This window comes from Hibiscus syriacus, unplaced genomic scaffold (genome assembly GCF_006381635.1).
Source record: "Hibiscus syriacus cultivar Baekdansim isolate YM2019G1 unplaced genomic scaffold, ASM638163v2 tig00110009_pilon, whole genome shotgun sequence".
In the NCBI taxonomy this organism is placed as follows: Eukaryota; Viridiplantae; Streptophyta; class Magnoliopsida; order Malvales; family Malvaceae; genus Hibiscus; species Hibiscus syriacus.
The window spans coordinates 1,347,199-1,366,639 of NW_024062561.1; the positions used below are offsets into that span (position 1 = coordinate 1,347,199).

The 19,441-nt window shown below is 37.4% G+C and overlaps 1 protein-coding gene across 1 annotated transcript; it reads left to right on the top strand.

Moving 5' to 3' along the window:
• Positions 1-2,056: 2,056 nt before the first annotated feature.
• On the top strand, positions 2,057-2,484 carry LOC120212254. Its single transcript, XM_039210626.1, has 2 exons — positions 2,057-2,062; positions 2,149-2,484. The coding sequence occupies exons 1-2, from the start codon at positions 2,057-2,059 to the stop codon at positions 2,482-2,484; spliced, it is 342 nt and encodes a 113-aa protein (XP_039066557.1).
• Positions 2,485-19,441: the final 16,957 nt, after the last annotated feature.

Here is a 19,441-nt window from a genome sequence, read left to right on the forward strand (position 1 = left end):
AAGCTTTCAGGTGTACTATGACATACTTAAAGGGAATTAACCCTACAATATGCATGCATAAGACCTAGTTAGAGGATAGCCATAGCAATTCGGTGGAACCTCAAAGGTGACTTAACTCGATAATGAAAAAAGTGGTGATGAAGGAAATCATAAAATGGCTTGATGCTAGGGTGATCTATCTCATATCCGATAGTTCATGGATCAGTCCAGTTCAATGCATGCCAAAGAAGGGTGGCGTGACCATGGTTAAGAATGAGAATGATGAGCTTTCGACTACAAGAACAATCACACAAGCTGGTGGATTTGCATGGATTACAGAAAACTCAACAAGATAATGAAGAAATACCACTTCCCTCTTCCCTTCATCGATCAAATGCTTGATCGGTTAGCATGCAAGGCATTTTACTGTTTCCTTGATGGATATTTTGGATACAATTTGATTGCAATAGCACCTGAAGATCAGAAGAATACAACTTTCACCTTCTCGTATGGTACCTATGCCTTTAGAATAATGTCGTTCGGACTATGTAATGCTCCGAAAACTTTTCAGAGGTGTAAGATGGTCATTTTCTCAGATATGGTGGAGCACTGCATAGAAATATTTATGGATGACTTTTTTGTCTCGAGCGATGACTTTGACCGATGCCTCAACAATTTATCTAAAGTGATGAAGAGAAGAGAGGGGGTCATACCTTGTGCTAAACAGTAAAAAATGTAACTTCATGGTGACCGAATGAATTGTGTTGGGACAAAAAATTTCTCACTAAGGCATCGAAGTTGACAAAGCCAAACTGGAAATAATTGAGAATTTGCCTCCACCCACCACTGTGAAGGGCATACGAAGTTTCCTAGGGCATGCAAGATTCTACAGGCGGTTCATCAAGGACTTTTCAAAGATTTCAAAGCCTTTGTGTCTGTTGCTTCAACAAAATCAACCGTTCATGTTCAATGATGAATGCCTCAACGCGTTCAATGATATGAAGAAAAAACTTACCTCGGCACCAATTGTTGTGCCACCTAACTGGGATGCCCCTTTTGAGCTGATGTCCAATGCAAATAACTATGTTGTAGGGGAAATGATATGGCAAATAAGAGGCAAAATCTTCCATGTCATCTATTATGCTAGCCATACCCTTTAATGATGCATAACGTAATTATACCACCACTGAAAGAACTGTTTATCGTGGTATTCACTTTTAATAATTTTAGGCCATATCTTATAGGAACTAAGGTCATTGTGCATACTGATCACTCTTCCATTAAATACTTAGTTAATAAAAAATATAAAAAGCCTAGGATTATTAGATGGATATTATTACTGCAAGAATTCGATTTAGAGGTGAAGGATAGGAAGGGTACTAAAAACCATGTAGCATATTACTTGTCTAGGCTAGAGAACAATAACATTTTCCATGACATGAAAGATATTCTGAAGGATTTCCCTGATGAGAAAATTTTATTTTCCACGAAAGTGCCATGGTACGCTGACATAGTTAATTTTCTTGTTAGTGGTGTTATGCCTTCAAATTTATCTAGCCAGGGAAAAAATTCAGATATGATGTACACCACTATTACTAGGATGAATCATTCATATTCAAGCAATATGGCGACTAAATAATCCGTAGGTGCATCCCTGAAGAAGAACATAAGGAGATCTTATTTCATTGCCATACATCCTCATGTTGGGGGCACTTCGATGAGATGAGGACTACTACCAAGGTCCTCCAATCCGATTTCTATTGGCCCACTTTATTCAAGGATGATCATGACTTCTATATGTCATGTGATCATTGCTAGCGCACTAGGAGCATATCGAAGAGAAATGAGATGCCATGGCAAAACATTTTGAAAGTTGAGCTCTTCGATGTATGGGAGATCGATTTTATGGGAAATTTCCCATTGTCCTTTGGTGATATGTACACACTCTTAGTAGTAAACTATATTTCCAAATGGGTTGAATCTATGTCCACACCTTGCAATGACTCCAAGACCGTGTTGAAATTCTTGCACAAAAATATATTCACACGTTTTGAAGTACCACGAGTAATTATCAGCGATGGAGGTATTCACTTCGACAACAAATTAATTGCCAAGGCTTTGAAGAGATACAGGGTACGCCATAGAATTACCACAACATATCATCCCCAGACTAATGGGAAGGTTGAGGTCTCTAATCACGAGATCAAGCAGATTCTTGAGAAGGCGGTCAACCCAAAGCACAAAGACTGGTCGTCAAAGCTTGATGAGGCATTGTGGGCCTACCGCACAACATTCAAAACGCCACTCGGAATGTCCCCATTCAAGCTAGTCTATGGCAAGGTGTTCTATTTTCCTATGGAATTGGAACACAAAGCATTTTGGGCCATCAAGAAACTAAATATGGATGTGCAACTTGTTGGAGAAAGAAAATTGTTGGAGTTGAATGAAATGGGTGAATTTAGAGCTCAGGCATTTGAAAATGCCCGCTTTACAAGGAAAAAATGAAAAGATGGCATGACACAAAAATTTTCCCTAGCCAATTTTTTTCCTAGACAACAAGTATTACTCAATAATTCACGACTCAAGCTATTTTCATGCAAGCTGAAATCTAGATGGAAGGAACAATCATCGTACATAAAGTCCATAGCCACGGCGCAATAGAAATCAAGAACATGAATGATAAATCAACCTTTAAGATGAATGGTTAACAACTGAAGGCATGCAATAGAGCAGCCATCCTGCGTGATAAATAGGCATAATTAATTCACGATGCCCAAGAGTTTGCCCTTCTTTCCTGAATGAATTTTGTTGCCTAGGCAACAAAAAATTGTATTTTATATATAAATAATTTATTTTTATTTTATTCTGCACGAGTTATTTATTTCTATTTATATCAGTTTTTGTTCTTTTTTAGCAAGGGTACATTTGACAGCTTAGGGATGAAGTTCATGCATGGGAGAGAGAAACCCTAAAGAATTTATTTTGGCGATACTTTTAATAGGGAAAGATATTTTCCCTTTTTTTATTTGTTTATTCAAATCACATATCTCCCTCATTAATATGATATCTCTTTTCCCTTTCAATTTTACTGTTTACCCCCAATAAACCACCTATTCCCATTATTTTTCTCCAAAATTGCCTATTTCCTCTTTCTCCTCACCGTTCACTCACTTTCAACTTCTTCTTCTTCAACCTTTCTTTCCTTCGATTTTACACCTTTCACCAAAACCCTCCATTACTGCCATGAGAATCCTCTGTTCTTTCCCTAAATCTATCACAACAAACACCATGGCCCGATCCAAGAAGAATCCAGGAGCTTTTAGATCCTCTGTCTTGGCTCAAGATTCGAGCGCTTATAAACTGTCGAGGCTGAGGGAAAGTACAAAACCCTACAGAAACGACAAGTTTACTTGGAGGATGACTTTGTCTTCCTTGAGGCTGGCGAAGAACCCTTTGGACCAGAGGTAATGGACATCGTCCAAAAACATAAATGGGAGAAATTCACCCGGCATCTAAAGGCAGTGGCACCTGTAATTGTCCTATAGTTTTACGCCCACTTAGGCGACCCATCCCAACACACTGTGTGTGTTATAAGGAAATCCATCCGGTTCACACCCTCGACCTTAAACCATTACTTTAAGCTCGGTAACATAAAAAATTTCTTATCAAGGCAGATCGATAAAGTACGATGGTGTGCTAGAGAATTTGTGTTTTGGATGGGTAAATTTTGAAGGAAATGTGCCTAACCGAAAGCGTGTGAATCGTCGAGCCCTTAAAACACTAAGCAAGTTGTGTAATCATTTTTGAAAGGCAAACTGATGCCTACTTCACACAACAGGACAGTGTTAGCGAGGCGATTGATGTTGTTGTACTCTATCATCTATGGGTACTCGATCGATGTGGGCGAGATAATTTTTGAGCAGTTCCCAATTTGATAACCGCTTTGTGCATGAAGAGAAAAGTCATTAAGGAACATTTCAAGGACTTTATCAAGTTGAAGGAAGGCATCACCAAAAAGAAGGTGCCTGAACTTATGAGTTTTGATGACAACGCTCTACATGATGGCTTGGAACAAGGTGCAAAATCAGTAGCCGCTACAAGAATGGCAGTTGTGGTTACATTCAATAGGGAGACGTGAGATTGGTTGGAGCATCTGGAAGGTCACATGTAGACATTTTTCAACTATGTCAAGGCTCGGGATGCACAAATGAATGTTTTCTTTAAGGAGTTGCTACCAATTACCAATGAGGATATGTTACCTTTTCTTAATGAAATCCTACGACAATCGGTCCCTCCAGGCGATAGTACATTTCATGCATCGGCATAAAATATTCCACCCAAGTCCCCCATAGATGTCACTCCTCTTACCACGTATGTCTCCCCCATCCATGAAGAATGCCACTGCCAAACAGATGATTATCTCATCTTCTCCTCCTCCTCTTTCGAGAACACTCAAGAAATCCCACCAGAATTCTTTGATGATGATGATTTTATCATAGACCCTAACCAACCTACTCTTAAACAAGTATTTGAACAACCCCCTGATCTCAATGGTAAACCATCTCTTGACCCTTAAGCAAACTAATCTCAAGACGTCCATGCTGAGCCTACCCACACCGAGGAGATGTCATCACCGGCTAGTCCATCGAGTACGCAGCATCGTATCAAGCGAACAGTTGGTCGTCTTGCTAGACAATGTCATTATTTGCTTCCTTCAAGAGATATTATATCGAAAAGCCCCCTCTTCTCAAACGACATAGAACGCGCGCATCCAGTCAAGCCTCTCCACCGCAATGAGGTAATTTTTCTTTCATTTGCATTAGCATTTTAAAGTGATTTTCATTAACAATAACAATTATGTTGCGAGTGTCAATTCCGTCAAGAAAGGAAATGGCGCAACTACAAGGGAAAAAGAATCCAATCCAAGAATGGGACTTGGATCGATTGCGAGTGCTAATGCGACCAAGCCAAGAGAAAGACGAGGTGTGACTGTGGATGATAAGGCAACCAAACCTAAAAAAAGACCCAGCGTGATTGCAGGTGTCAATGGTGACAGGCCAGAAAGTGGAGCAACTACAAGTTCCAAAGTAGTTAATCCAGGATCGAGAAGTGACAAGACTGTAGGTGTCAAAGCAGTCGAGCACATGAAAAGACCCGGTGCGATAGAGAGAGATAAAACTGAGGCATCTTAGGCATAAAGAGACACTTAAGGAGTATGTGAGTCGATTCACAAAACTCATGCTCAAAGTCTCGAGTTTGACTAAAGAAGATGGGTTCTTCATATTCATGATCGGATTAAAGCCATGGGCAAAGAAAGTGTTAGAGTGAAGTGAAGTCAAGGAGTAGTTTAAAGTCTTGACAACCGCCGACTCCATCAAAGAATTTGGAGTCAAGATGAGCAAGACTTGCAAAACAAAGTCGAAAGCCGAGGGTAGTGGAAAGGGAATCCGTAATGAAGGTGAGTCAAAGGATAAGAAATATTGTTCCTAGAGTGGTAGAGAAAGTCCACTCGATGATGAACTAGATGGTGAGTTTGGGAAAGATGTGTACAGACTTGGCACAAGTACAAGTGTCGAAGATGCTAAGCTGAGGAAGAGCTGAGCAAACAAAGGGTCCCCAGCTTAAGATGCTCGAGGTTTTGCAAGATTACCCGAAGGGGCTGAATCATCCAAGGTGAAGGATGAGCCCAAGATTGAGTTGTCCAGAGAAGAGGACGGACCCAGGATCGAAGAGGTGTTGAGACTTGGTTCAATAAGGTTTGATTCTGCCAAGACGAGTGGGAGCCAAGTGTAGGAAGGGTTATCCATGTCCAAGGAGTTTACCAAACATGTTCGTGTATAGAACATGGCTTCAGAGACCATCACAAGAGAAGGGTCGAAGGAAGTGCTTTCCGAGGATGTTCAAGTGAAGAACAGTCCTTTAGAGACTATTAGAAAAAAGTTGAAGGGGGTCAAGATGTTGAGGGACAAGGTAAGCATGGAAAAACTACCCATTTTCAAGGTGAGAAGTAAGCTCCAACCTTCAAGTTAGAAGGGATAAGGAAAGAAGGGGCATCGGACTTTGTCGTGAGAAAATGCCAGTGCATGGTGACACAAGGAACTCCAATGAAAAAGGTTTGATGTTAGGAGTGTCAAAATTCATGGAGTAAGAAGGGTTCACGTATTTTTTAGTAAATGCCACGAAATCATAGTGGAAGGTACATCTCAACATGATTCTAGTGTTCTTTTGAGTTTGATTTGCTGTCTTTAGTGAGCGTAGGTCGAGTAAGGACTAACCTTTTGCGCGGAGGAAACAAAGTTTGGAGGGGATCCAAGATTTGTTGCAGGGCCATGAGGGTCCAAGACAAGATAAATCAAGACTTGTAGGAAAGGGTTCCTACGACATAGATGTACTTATGGGTGTGTTATGCCATTTCATTACTTAGCAACAAGAGCCGAAGCAAGCACAACCTTTATGGAGAAGCCGAGTCCTTATAGGGGCGACGTCAGGAAGTGGGGGAGCATAAAGGCAACTAAGTTGATGTGAAGTATGGCGCGAGGGATCGTGAAATTACACGTGGCAAAAGCCAAGGCAAGCAGTTCATATGGGAAGACCACAACAAGCCAAGACATTGAGAATTATCCAAGGTGATGTTTCCCAAGATCGTCGAGTGGAGTGACAAGGGCATCGCTAGTTTCGGTGGGGAAAATGTCACGGACTGTGTCTTTAGGTCCAAGTCATTGGTGCAACTGTCTGTTAAAGAGGTTTTATAAAGAATGTGAGCTTTCCAAGGCCACCAGACTTGGCCCATCACTTGGAGAATGTTGTGGAGCTCGTTCACATTGGTCGTGCAGAAAAAAAAAGTGACATCATATCCGAAGGTGATTACAGGAGCTCGACAAATATGGCAAGAGACAATAAATCATGAAGAAATTATGGGGGAATCCTACCATATCCAGTGTGAACACCTATCCATGGAAAGAATCCTACTAATGGATGTAATTAGATAGGATTGGATTGGGTTTCCTTGATTTAAGGGATTTTATATTAATTGGGCAGATCTTAGTCGTTGATGTAAATCGATCTAGGCCATTGATTGAGAGGGGGCTCAACTATAAATAGAGAGCCTCTCCTCCTCATTTGTATCATCTCATTCCATTCATTCTCTTGAGAGAGTAATAAAACTCTGATGCATTTACTCTAGTTCCGATGTTCTTTGTTCTTTATTTTTTTTATGCTTGTTGCCTCTCTTGGTGGCCAGGAGTAGCCACATTTGTGTTTGGACTTCCACACCATAGTCCATCCTTGGTGGCTTGGAGTAGACATGTTGGTGTTAAAGCTTCCGTATCCTAGAAGCCTTGACGGCTTAGTTTGAACCTTGGTGAGTTTGCATGCTCACTAGGCTTGGATAAATTTTACTTTGTCGCAGAGAAGACCAAAATGTGTCCAGAATCGTCTAAGGTTGCACGTCCCGTCATACCTTAACTCTGATATTGTGACAGTTTGAGCTTGAAGGTTCTGAGGGCATGACATTATGCTCAAGCTTGATAAGGAACTCAGATTCCAAATTACTCAAGAAACACGAGGGCGTACTGTAAAGGATTTTTTAAATACCTCTTCGTCGAGCCATAATAACGTGTTTTTTTATGAAACCATAAATCATTTTGTTCTAATTATCCACAACCCTATTAAAATGTAAAACAGTGTCAATCATACTAAGATTACAAACCCAGTTGTCCGTAACCATGTAGCCAAAATCCTCGTGAGAAAACCAACTAGTAAGATAGCGGAATGAGCTAGGAGAAGTCATTCTTATAGAGCTACCAACTTGCAAAAGAATAAGACGATGATCTGACCACACACGAAGTAAATGGTGAACGATTGCATCAGCAAAGTTCTCATCCCAATAGTTGTTGCAAATAAAATGGCCAAGGTGAACAAAAGAGGACCCTCTCGACCAAGTATTGTCAGGACCTTGATAGTCCATATCACATAAGCCATAGTTATATACAAGGTTCTAAAAAGCTTTGATCGTTCAAGCAGAAGTAGCACAATTCTTCTTATCAGACGGTAAAATAGTTGCATTAAAATCATCCAAGAGGATCCAAGGGGTTCGAATGGAATTTGCAAGTTGCCGAAGATGAGGCTACAAAACGTTTTGGGTAGAAGCCGAAGGGCTAGCACAGCTAGCAGTAGCTAGAAAGGAAGTGTCATCACGAGTAAAAGTAACATGAAAGTGAATAAATTGAAAGTGATGCAAAAGATTTCAACAGAGATATAATCATACCAAGCAACCCAAATGCCACCTGAGAAACCATAAGTTTCAATACGATGAAAATTAGGGAAGCCAAAAGAGAAGATGATAGAAACAACCTTGACGTTACTGATCTGGGGTTCAATAAAGACTACCATATCAGGTATATGATCTCGTAAGAATTGTCTGGCTACCGAAAGGAAACGAGGGTGACCACACTCCTGAATATTCCAACAAAGTAATTTAAAATCCATAAAAAAAATAAGTTGGAGAAAAGAACCATCATTCAAGCATGACCACTGCCAAATCTCCCCCCATGTCGTGACTGGGGTTTGCATCAGAACCCTCTGCGATTAAAGTGAGCGCATCGGCTTTGGACAAATGAGCATGGTGGCTAGAATCAACACCTTTATTCGTGTCTGATGGGTCACCAAGAGGTGATTTTTGATCCATAGATATATCCATAGGAGACTGGGATTCAGAGATAACAATTTTTGGGTTGGCATTCTCATCGATAACGACTGTTGAGTATTTAGCTGAATTGAGAGTAATATCATGATGCATGGAAGGACAAGGACGCGAGCTACTTCCCGTATCCGACTTCCGATTAAGGACATGAAAATCAAAGAGGTTCAAGGTAAGAGGCTTTTAGATAACAACCAGCTTGGACTTCTTGGGGGTACTAACAACTTTACATTTGTTTTTAACTTTCACATGAGCTTGTGTGAAGGAGCCTCTTTGTTGATGGAGTGGTCCTTAGTTAACTTGTTGGGGGATCGATGGTTCTTGAATATTATCATCTTCATTATAAGTCTTGAATATATGGTTAAATCGAGAGCCATTAAGCAAAGTATTCTCAGGGCGTGTCTATGGATCATCTTGTTGTTTGGAAGCACATCAAGGATGACGGATTGATACCATCCAAGGACCGTAGGAGCTGTCCGTGTTAGGGGTGTCCACCTTAATCAAAGGTTGCATGGTAATACCATTCTGGTCATCTTTTGTAAATCAGGGCAAGCTTCCATAAGATGGCCCATATCTACCACACTTAAAGCAGATAGTGGGCAAAGACTCGTATTCAATAATTTGTAGTTTCCCATTTACCAGCAGCTTTGAAATTATGGGTTTCGAAAGATCAAAGCGACCCCATTTACCCCATTTCGTTTGATAATCAAGTTTGATAACTGGGCCAATCGATTCACCAGTTGTTACTATTAAACTTTTAATACAAGGTCACTGGCAATGCTGGCAATTGGATCCAAGCCATAACCTTGTTTGGGAATGGGATTGAGGAAGAATAATCTGATGTCCAAGACTCGACAGTAAGGTAATGTCTGAATATTGTCCAAGGATCCTCGGTTAGAGAGTGAAGGTAATCGGTGTGGTCATAGAAAGAGACGAGAAATATTCATTTTGAATATCCATTAATCTGAAGTCTTCCTTCGGTTTCCAAATCTCCATGATCTTAGATCGCAGTGTGGTATATCCAATACACTTGCCCGAGAGTTTAACAATGAGTGTCCTCTAAAGAATTTTCTTTGCTAGGTTTTGAATATGTTCAGAAAAATTAATTGAGATATTTCCATCAACAATTGTGTGAGTAATATCACCATTCTCAATCTCAAGATCTTCTTCATCAAGCAAATCTTTCGAGACTTGTAGAAGTCCGCCGCCCATCAAAGAATCCTTCTATGAAGGGCTATTAATCTTTGTTGTTGTTTTTACTTCAATGGAAGAAGTATCAGTAGGGTCGAAGGCTATTCCACTGTTGCCTACTTCTCCATGATTAGGCGGATCATCATCAAGGCACTGATGTTTTCTAGGATTGCGGTTTGGGAGGATGTTGTTGTGGAATTCTTTTGTCATTCTAGGGTTTTTCTAATTTCATCGTTCTTACACCAATTAATTTTTTATAAACAACTAAATTATCAATCAATTGATTGAATGGTTTTAAAGGTGAATTAGAGTAAGTTAATGTGAAAAAAAGTGTAGGAAACATTGTAATTACAGTTTTGTATTGGAATGAATATTATTAATTTTTCCTACCCTATATGTGCATGGGTTAGATGAATTCTATAATGTACTTTTGATTATTTGTGTTATATGTTTGATGTATTTATAGACATCAATCAAAATCTAGACCAAACTAGCAAGAAAGGAAAAGAAAAAGATCGAGCTTAAAGCTTAGTGAGGCTTATATTTTGACTTATATAAAAAGTATCAAGGTGAATGCAATGCATACATAACATGATACATGGATGTTTTATACATCATTAGGAAGACATGTGATGAGTCCACTTGTTTATATTAGTATGATATTTATGTCATTAATCATATATTTGACTTGTTCTAAATATGTCAAAAGTTAATATAAAATGCATTGATCACTAGTTTATTTATGATGTTATATCATGCATGTTATTTCGAGTTTGAATTTTCCAATATTGAATTATGTTGATATACATTGTCATGGATGAAATAAATATAGACTATATGCCCAAGTATGTCATTTAGGGACAATGGTATAGATGGCATGTCACAAAGTCTAGCAGCAGTCTGCATATTTGATTTAGCACTATAGTATATATAAAAGACACTTAGTGCATATGGTGGGCACGACCTTATGTGTATTAGCACTTCAGTGCATATTTGACTCGTGTACCCAGGGTACTCATATGGTTATATTTGGGCTATGGTTTATTGGTTAATAAATGATAAACAAGTGAATAAGCTTATGAAATTTTTGAATGAATGAAAAGTATATTGGTAAGAAATTTTAAATGTGGTTTAATATATGGTAATATGATTGAAATACAGGTAAAGTGATCATAATGCATTGAGTATTGTTATTTATTTATATTTATGTATTGTATTACATAGACTATTACTATGATTGTCTCACTAAGTGTGTACTTAGCATGTGATGATTCTCACGTGTATGTAAAAAACAAAAATCAGAGTAAGGATTATTCGACATCATACCTATCAATGAGTATATCTCTAGTATCAGTATTGACATCTTTTTTATATATTTTGATTTTCTAGTTGACATGTATATAGGTGTTAATGGTATTTTTGGTATAAACTGTGCTTAAAACAAGTTTGTAATAGTTTACCTTATAGTATTTTTAATGAATAAAACATAGATTATGATAGTTATAAAAAAAATGGACTGCAGGTTAACGATCTAGTAAAATTATAATTAAATGAGTATTTTAATGAATTTTAGTTTAAGCAGAATATAGGCAGTTTTATTTGTTATATGTTATAATTATGAACTGCTAAGTTGATGTTTGAAATCGAAATTAGTTTGGTTGATTAAAAACTAGAAATTGATGTTCTTTGATAAATCAATAAATGTTTTAAATTTGAATACTAGAAAATTAGTTTGTGACATCCTAACTCGTATTTGGAATTAAATATGTGTAAGGGTGTTACATTTATTACTTTTATTTTTGTAGTTAATTCAATATAGGAAACAATTGGTGTTAATTTCCTTAGTCCTTGTGGATCGACTCTACTTCTCTATACTACTTTCCATTATTTATTTGAGAATATTATTTATATATTTGATAATTTTGACACTTGTCATCTATCAATTATCTTAATTTAATTATCTTTTAGATAATGAATTTAAATTCAAATATTTGTATTTATTATTCATTTAATTTTTAAATTTTTTATACTAAAACTTTGGTTGGCGTACTAAGTCGATTCATACATTTTAACGATAAATTATTTAATTTTGATATTGTTAAAAGATAACTACATGCAAAATGATCACCGAATAAAATAAACTCTAAGATTTTATGTGGAGTACACTTTCGGGAAAAGCCACTGGTGGAAGAGGAGAAAATTCAGTAATGTCAAGAGAAGAAGAATACAAGAGGAGTCCTCATTGACAACCTAATCTCTAAACCCTAATTCTTAATAACTATTTTATAGGAATAACACTTAATTATAAATGTGCAAGTATACACAATCGCTCAAGTAATATAATGATGAGTGAGTATCATCTCCACAGGGATTGGTGGAAATTAAAAAGTTTAACCAAAGCAAAGCACTACTATATCTAAGAATAGTTAGTAATGGTATGTACTAATGAGAGATGTCGAAGCAATAAATTTTGGTGTGAATGGAATGATGGTATGATGTGGCAGCAAATGGTCATGTCGAGGCAAAATGGATGTAAATGTCATGGAAAAATATAGTTTGTGCGCAATGAAATCAAAAGAAAATGTAAAGATAAAACAAAAGATGACTTGATAATCCTCACACAACAAGCTACTACGAGAATGATTGATAGGAGTCACTAGGAAACTCATGTCTAACCTCTCAAGATGATTGTATTTCTATGTTTTACTTACCCGACAGAGTTTACTAAAAGTACCCTATGTTATCTCTAGTCAAGGGACTCGACAGGTTGAGAATGCCATGGCAATACCTATTGGTGTTAGCAGGTGCAAGGATCTCATTAGTCTAACAGAATATGTCATGACAATACCATTTAGTATTCACACTAACATCTACTCTCTCGATTGAGCACTACTCCTTTTAGTTGATTGAAATCCTATCCTTGTTTAAAGGTAGATTAGGCTTAGTTAGTATCTAAAACCCATTGTTTATGTCAATCCTTCTTAGTTTCTCTCGAACACTAAAGATGGGCTACTTAGTTTCTTTGGAACACTAAGTATTTTCCTAAGGAATTGCTACTCTCATAGCTCCTACAACCTTAAGACATTAAGCACCATAAACAAAACAAATAAAATCATAGAAAAAGAACAATCATCCATTGAAATAAAAACTTAAACATCCATCGTGAACTCCCACCAAATAAAGCTAGTTCATGGTGGGGTTAGAATCATCCATGAAATAATTAATAAAAATCATTTGTTCATGTTAACCCAAATCAAATGAAAAATAAAAGCAAAGAGGAAGAAGGAAAAAGCCTTCGACGCACGCTGCTGGAGCTCTCCTCGACCACCATAAGCCGCTTTAGCTATTGCTTTTATTTTTTACAGAGTTATCACACCCTAAAACGTAAGCTATTGATTGTCATCAAGAAATGGATAGTAATTAACACAAATATAATGTCATGGCAATTTTCAACAACAAGACAGTCAAGAAAAGAATCGAATTTCAACCTTCAGAAAAATCGAATTTCAGCCCATCACACCTACCATCCCACACTCTAGGTGAAACGAAACAAATATTTCACCCCAAGCTAGTCAAGTACAGTCATCTCGTGACTACTTTCATTCACTCATACACAAATGGTTGCCATTTATTAAAGAAAGTTCCAGGCACTGGCTGGGCAAAGATGAGTGTCCCTCTACAGCTATGTCGAAGCATTTATTCACAATTTTAGACATCAGGGAGTTCTCATTGATTTATCATTTCAGCATAATTCTAAGTTTCAATGCTAAGGCTAATGAATTCTTTCATAAAAATTTCTTAAATTCCTTAATTATAGAGGACATACAATCGTGTAAGAATAATTCACAAAGCATCAAACCCTAGAGTCAGTTCTATAATTCTCAACAGTCATTTACATTAAATTTCTAGCCTAAAAAGTTCATCATCTTTTGGTATCACCAAAACATTTTGTCTAATTGTCCTACCATTTACTGATGCCATTACAAAATATCATGCTAACATTATCATGCAAATGTTCTATAAAGAACACTACCTCCCCAAACTTAAGGGAAACATTGTCCTCAATGCTTAACATAACTAATTACTTACTTAAACTAAATGCAATGTTATGAAATGAAAATGAATGCAAATTGAGGTACCTCAATTTTTTAATGGTGGTGGCGGTGTTACAGTGGAAGTATTGGCAGCTCCTAGTATTGTTCACTTTCGGAGGGGTGCAGGGCTAGGATCGGAAGAAGTTGAATAATAGTGGGCGATAGTAACACGCCCTGTCAAGGTCTTAGTGTGACAGCTAGTTCGACGGGCGGGCGAAGGTGCAGGTGTAGCGACTGGAATGGGTGTTTGTTTGGTTGATGCCACAAGAGACTCTAGAGTAGGGGATTGGTGTGCAGGATCTAACATTGGCTCAGCAACATGAGGGTCAACATCATCGGGCTCAGGAGATGACTCAGCATTAAATACCCGTAGAATTTCATCTGGGAAACCCAGTAATTTTTGTTCGATATGGGGAATTATCTCTTGAAACATAGATTCCATCACAATATCCCTGTGCTTAACATAACCAAAGAAATTTCTCATATCGCCCTGTAGAGCATGCAAATGAGTATGTTTTTGTTGGATAGCTTCTTCGAGAGCAAGTAGTCTTTCCTTGGCATTGGATGGTTTGTTATTACCAGACTCTTTATTAGCAGTTGCCTTAGACTTAGGGTTATCCAAACCCAACAGCAATGGCAATCGGGTTCTTGTTATTCCCTAGATACTAGAGAAAACTTTATCAGAATTACTCTCACTAACCTTTTTCTTGCGACGTAATGTTGTAATAAGATTTGGAAAGACCAACATACTAGCTTTCCTACTTAAGCAACCATGCACTTGTTCAACAATTATCTTACCAACATCAATAGAGCGCTTAACCATAATAGAGTGTAAAAGCATTAATCATGGGAGGGTTACAGTTATGTTATGGGCAGTCGGCATGAGCTTATGCTTCATGAAATGGTTCCATAATTTTGCTCATGGTTAAAGACGTTCCCTATTAACGGAGTAACGGCTGGTTTGTCGACCATTCCAAGAGGTATTCAAAAAACACAAATCCTCCAAGACTCCGTCGTAAGTTGCACTATCGACGTCACTCTCAAAGTTTACATGTTGATCTTTAAAACCCTGTAAATGAAATTACCGATTAATGGCAGACGGTGTGAAACAAATATGTTTACCACTGACAAAAATGGAATGTTAATTTGGCTTTGAAATATTGGCATAAAACTCATTCACTAAAGAAGCATTAATGGGACCGGGGTGTCTTGCAAACTTGTTCAATTTTAATGGCTCAACAATGTCCATCACATTGGGCTCAAAACCACCATCTTGCTCATCAATGAAAACAAACCTCGACTCAAAGAAAAGCTTGTGGATTTTGAAATTTTGAAATCGTTTCTTTGTTGCATTGTCTACAAACTATTGAGGAATCATAGTTTCAGCCTCCGAGGGTCTTGTGCACACCATTGTTGAATTGATTTGAGAGTCAAAAGAATAAAAATGTGAGAACTTTGCTTGCTTTAAGAGTTTCGATTATAGAGGAAAATGAGAGAAGAAGAAGATGAAAAGGAAAAGTTAAAAGAAATAATGGGAGAGATGGAGTGAGTGGATGATTAAAAGAAAATGAGTTGATGGGGGTAAATGGGTATGTGTGAAAAACAAAAGTAAATTGTAAAAATTAATGTGATGTGAAAGGACAATGGAGAGAGATAAGGAAAAATAAGGAAGTAAAATAAAAGATGAATAAAGTAAAAAGAATATTTTCCCCTTTAATTTTTTTTCTTTTCCTTCCTTGATAACCGCTCTTTTATACAGCATCACTAGTAGGTCCCTGCAGTACAAAACAAATTGTAATTATCCAGGAAAAAGAAATAAAAATAAAAATAAAAATAAAGATGACAATAAAAATAAATTCATTATTTATGCACAATCAACAGAATTCAATGATGTGGAATTGAATTTTGGTTTACTTGGCAAGCACACTCAAGTGTCGTCCAAATAAAGCACCGACTTGTCGCACAAAGGTGTAGCTCTGTTGTAAGCTTTCAGACGTTGACCATTGACCATAAAGATCGTCCCATCATCTATATTTTTGATATCAACTACTCCATGGGGATAGACATGATGCACTTCAAATGGTCCTGACTATTTAGATTTGAGCTTTCCAGGGAAAATCTTAAGTCTGGAATTGTAAACTAACACTTGTTGACCAACATGAAAATATCATGGCATCAAATTTTGGTCATGCCACTTTCTAGTCTTTTCCTTGTATATCATGGCATTCTCATATGCTTGTGCTCTAAACTCTTCTATCTCATTAAGTTCCAGCAATCTTTGCTCCCCAGCTAACTGAGCATCAATTTTTAACCTCTTAATAGCCCAATAAACTTTATGTTCAAGCTCGATAAGGAGGTGGCAGGCCTTTCCATACACCAACTTGAAGGGTGACATGCCCAAAGGAGTTTTTAAAGCTATTATATATGCCCAGAGTGACTCATCTAACTTCGGTGACCAATCTTTCTGCCTTGGGTTCACCAATTTCTCTAATATATGCTTTATCTCGCGGTTGGATATTTTAGCTTGGCCATTCGTCTATGGATGGTATGCCGTGGTAATCTTGTGACAGACTCCATATCTCCTCAATTCCTTGGCAATTAACTTATTATCAAAGTGGATTCCCTCGTCACTAATGATGGCTCGAGGTACTCAAAACCGAGTTAAGATATGTTTATACAAAAACTTAAACATGGTTTTAGAATCATTATTTGATGTGAACTTGCCTCCACCCACATGGACACGTAATCCACATCAAGGAAGATGTAAATATCGCCACCAGAAGATAGGAATGGTCCCATAAAATCAATTCCCCAAACGTCAAACAACTCAATTTCCAAAATACATTGCAGCGACATTTTATGTCACCTAGATATGTTCCTAGTGCATTGGCATCAATCACAAGACTTGTAAAATGCTTGAGCATCTTTAAACAGAGTTGTCCAATAAAAGCCTAACTGTAGAACCTTGGCAGTGGTCCTCACTCTTCCAAAATGGCCTCCACTTTAGACTGTGTGACAATGGTATAGAATGTCTCGTTGCTCTTCTTTAGGTACATTATGTCTATTGAACTGGTCAGCACAACACTTGAATAAATATGGCTCATCCCAAAAGTAGAACCTGACATCGTGCTTGAATTTCCTTTTCCCTGGTTGTTCAAATCAAAAGGCAGTATTCCATTAACAAGAAAGTTACCAAGGTTAACATACCACGGGATTGCAATGGCGTATAAAATTTTCTCATTACAGAATTCCTCTTGAATATCAACAATGTCATGGCATTTAGAATTGTTCTCTAGCCTAGATAAATGATCAACAACTTGCCTTTTCTATCTACAACTCTAAGTCAAATTCTTACAAAAGTATGATCCACCTAATAAGTATAAGTTTGGCATCCTTTTTGTTCAGTAAATATTTTATAGCTGAGTGATCAGTGTGAATAATAACTTTAGTGCCTATTAGGTATAGCCTAAATTTATCAAAAGCAAATACCACGACAAGTGATTTTTTTTTAGTCGTTGTGTAATTCATCTGTACCTCATTCAAGGTACGACTAGCATAATGAATGACATGAAAAATTTTACCTTGGTGTTACCCCAAAACAGCTCCTACGGCATAGTCTCTTGCATCACACATAAACTCAATGGTGATGTCTAGTTAGGAGGAACTACAATGGGTGATGAGATCAATCGTTGATTCAACTCAGTGAATGCACCTAGGTATAATTCATCGAACACAAAGGGTTGGTTGTGTTGAAGTAAGGTACATAAGGGCTTAGAGATATTGGAGAATTCCTTGATAATTCTTCTATAAAAAGTCAGCATGTCCAAGAAAACTTCTTATGCCCTTGACAGAATTAGGCGGTGGCAATTTTTCAATTACTTTAATTTTCTCTTTGTACTATAGGGACCACAAGTATTGATATTGTACAAAGGAGCGGTTATCAAAGGAGGAAAAGAAAAAAATAATTTAAGGGGAAAATATTCTTTTTATTTTATTCCTTTTTTTTATTTTATTTCCTTATTTTTACTTCTCACTCTCCATTGTCCTTTCAAATCACATTACTTTTTACAGTTTGCTTTTTCTTTTTCTCACCTACCATTTACCCCTATCCACTCATTTTCTTTTAACCGTCCACTCACTCCATCTCTCCCATTATTTCTTTTAACTTTAATTTTTCCTTTTCATCTTCTTCTTCTCTCATTTTCCTCCATAACCGACACCATTAAAGAAAGTAAAGCTCTCACCTTTTTCTTCTTTTCACTCTCAAACTGATACAATAATGGTGCATACAAGACTCTCGGAGGCTGAAGCTACGATTCCTCAATAATTTGTAGACAATGCAGCAAAGAAATGATTTCAAAATTTCGAAAAACACAAAAAAAAAATTGAATTGGGGTTCACTTTCACTGATGAAAAATATTATGGTTTCGGGCCCGATGTGATGGACATTATTGAGCCGTTAAAATGACACAAGTTTGCAAGAAACCCCGGTCCCGTTAATACTTCTTTAGTGAATGAGTTTTATGCTAATATTTCCAAGACAAATCAACATTCCATTTTTGTCCATGATAAATATATTTTTTTTCACACCGTTTGCCATTAATCGGTATTTTTATTTTGTAGGGTGTTGAAGATCAACATGCAAATGTTAACAGAGATGTCGATAGTGCAACTTACGACGGAGTCTCAGAGGATTTGTGTTTTTCGAATACCTCTTGGAATGGTTGACAAACCAGTCATTGCACCGTTAATAGGGAACGTCTTCAACCACAAGCAAAACTGTGGAACCATTTCATGAATCATAAGCTCATGTCGACCTCTTATAACACAACGTTAACCCTCCCACAATTAATGCTTTTACACTCTATTATGGTTACACATTCTATTGATGTAGGTAAGATAATTGTTGAACAAATGCATGATATCTTAAGTAAGAAAGCTAGTGCGCTGGTCTTTCTAAATCTTATTACAACATTATATCGCAAGAAAAAGGTTAGTGAGATTATTGTTGATGAAGTTTTGTCTGGTGTCTCAGGCATAACAAGAGCCCAATTGCTATTGTTGTTGGGTTTGGATAACCCTAATTCTAAGGAAACTACTAATGAAGAGTCTGGGGATGACAAACCATCCAATGCCGAGGCAAGACTGCTTACTCTCGAAGAAACTATCCAGGAGATACAATCTAGCTGAAATTTCTCCTTTTCCTTCATCTTGTTCACCGTTCTTTTCCCTCCATTTTTCTATTGGTGTTCCTCCATTAACGAGCTCTAAGGAGTGGTGAGCTAGGCGTCCGAGAGGACCTATCGAGCTAAAGCGGTTTATAATAATCGATGAGAGTTTCGACAGCATGTTGTGAGTACTATAAAATTATAAGCAAATAATCTGCATGTATATACAGTCGCTCAAGTAATATAATGATGAGTGACTATCGTCTCCACAGGGATTGGTGTAAATTACAAAGTTTAACCAAAGAAAAGTA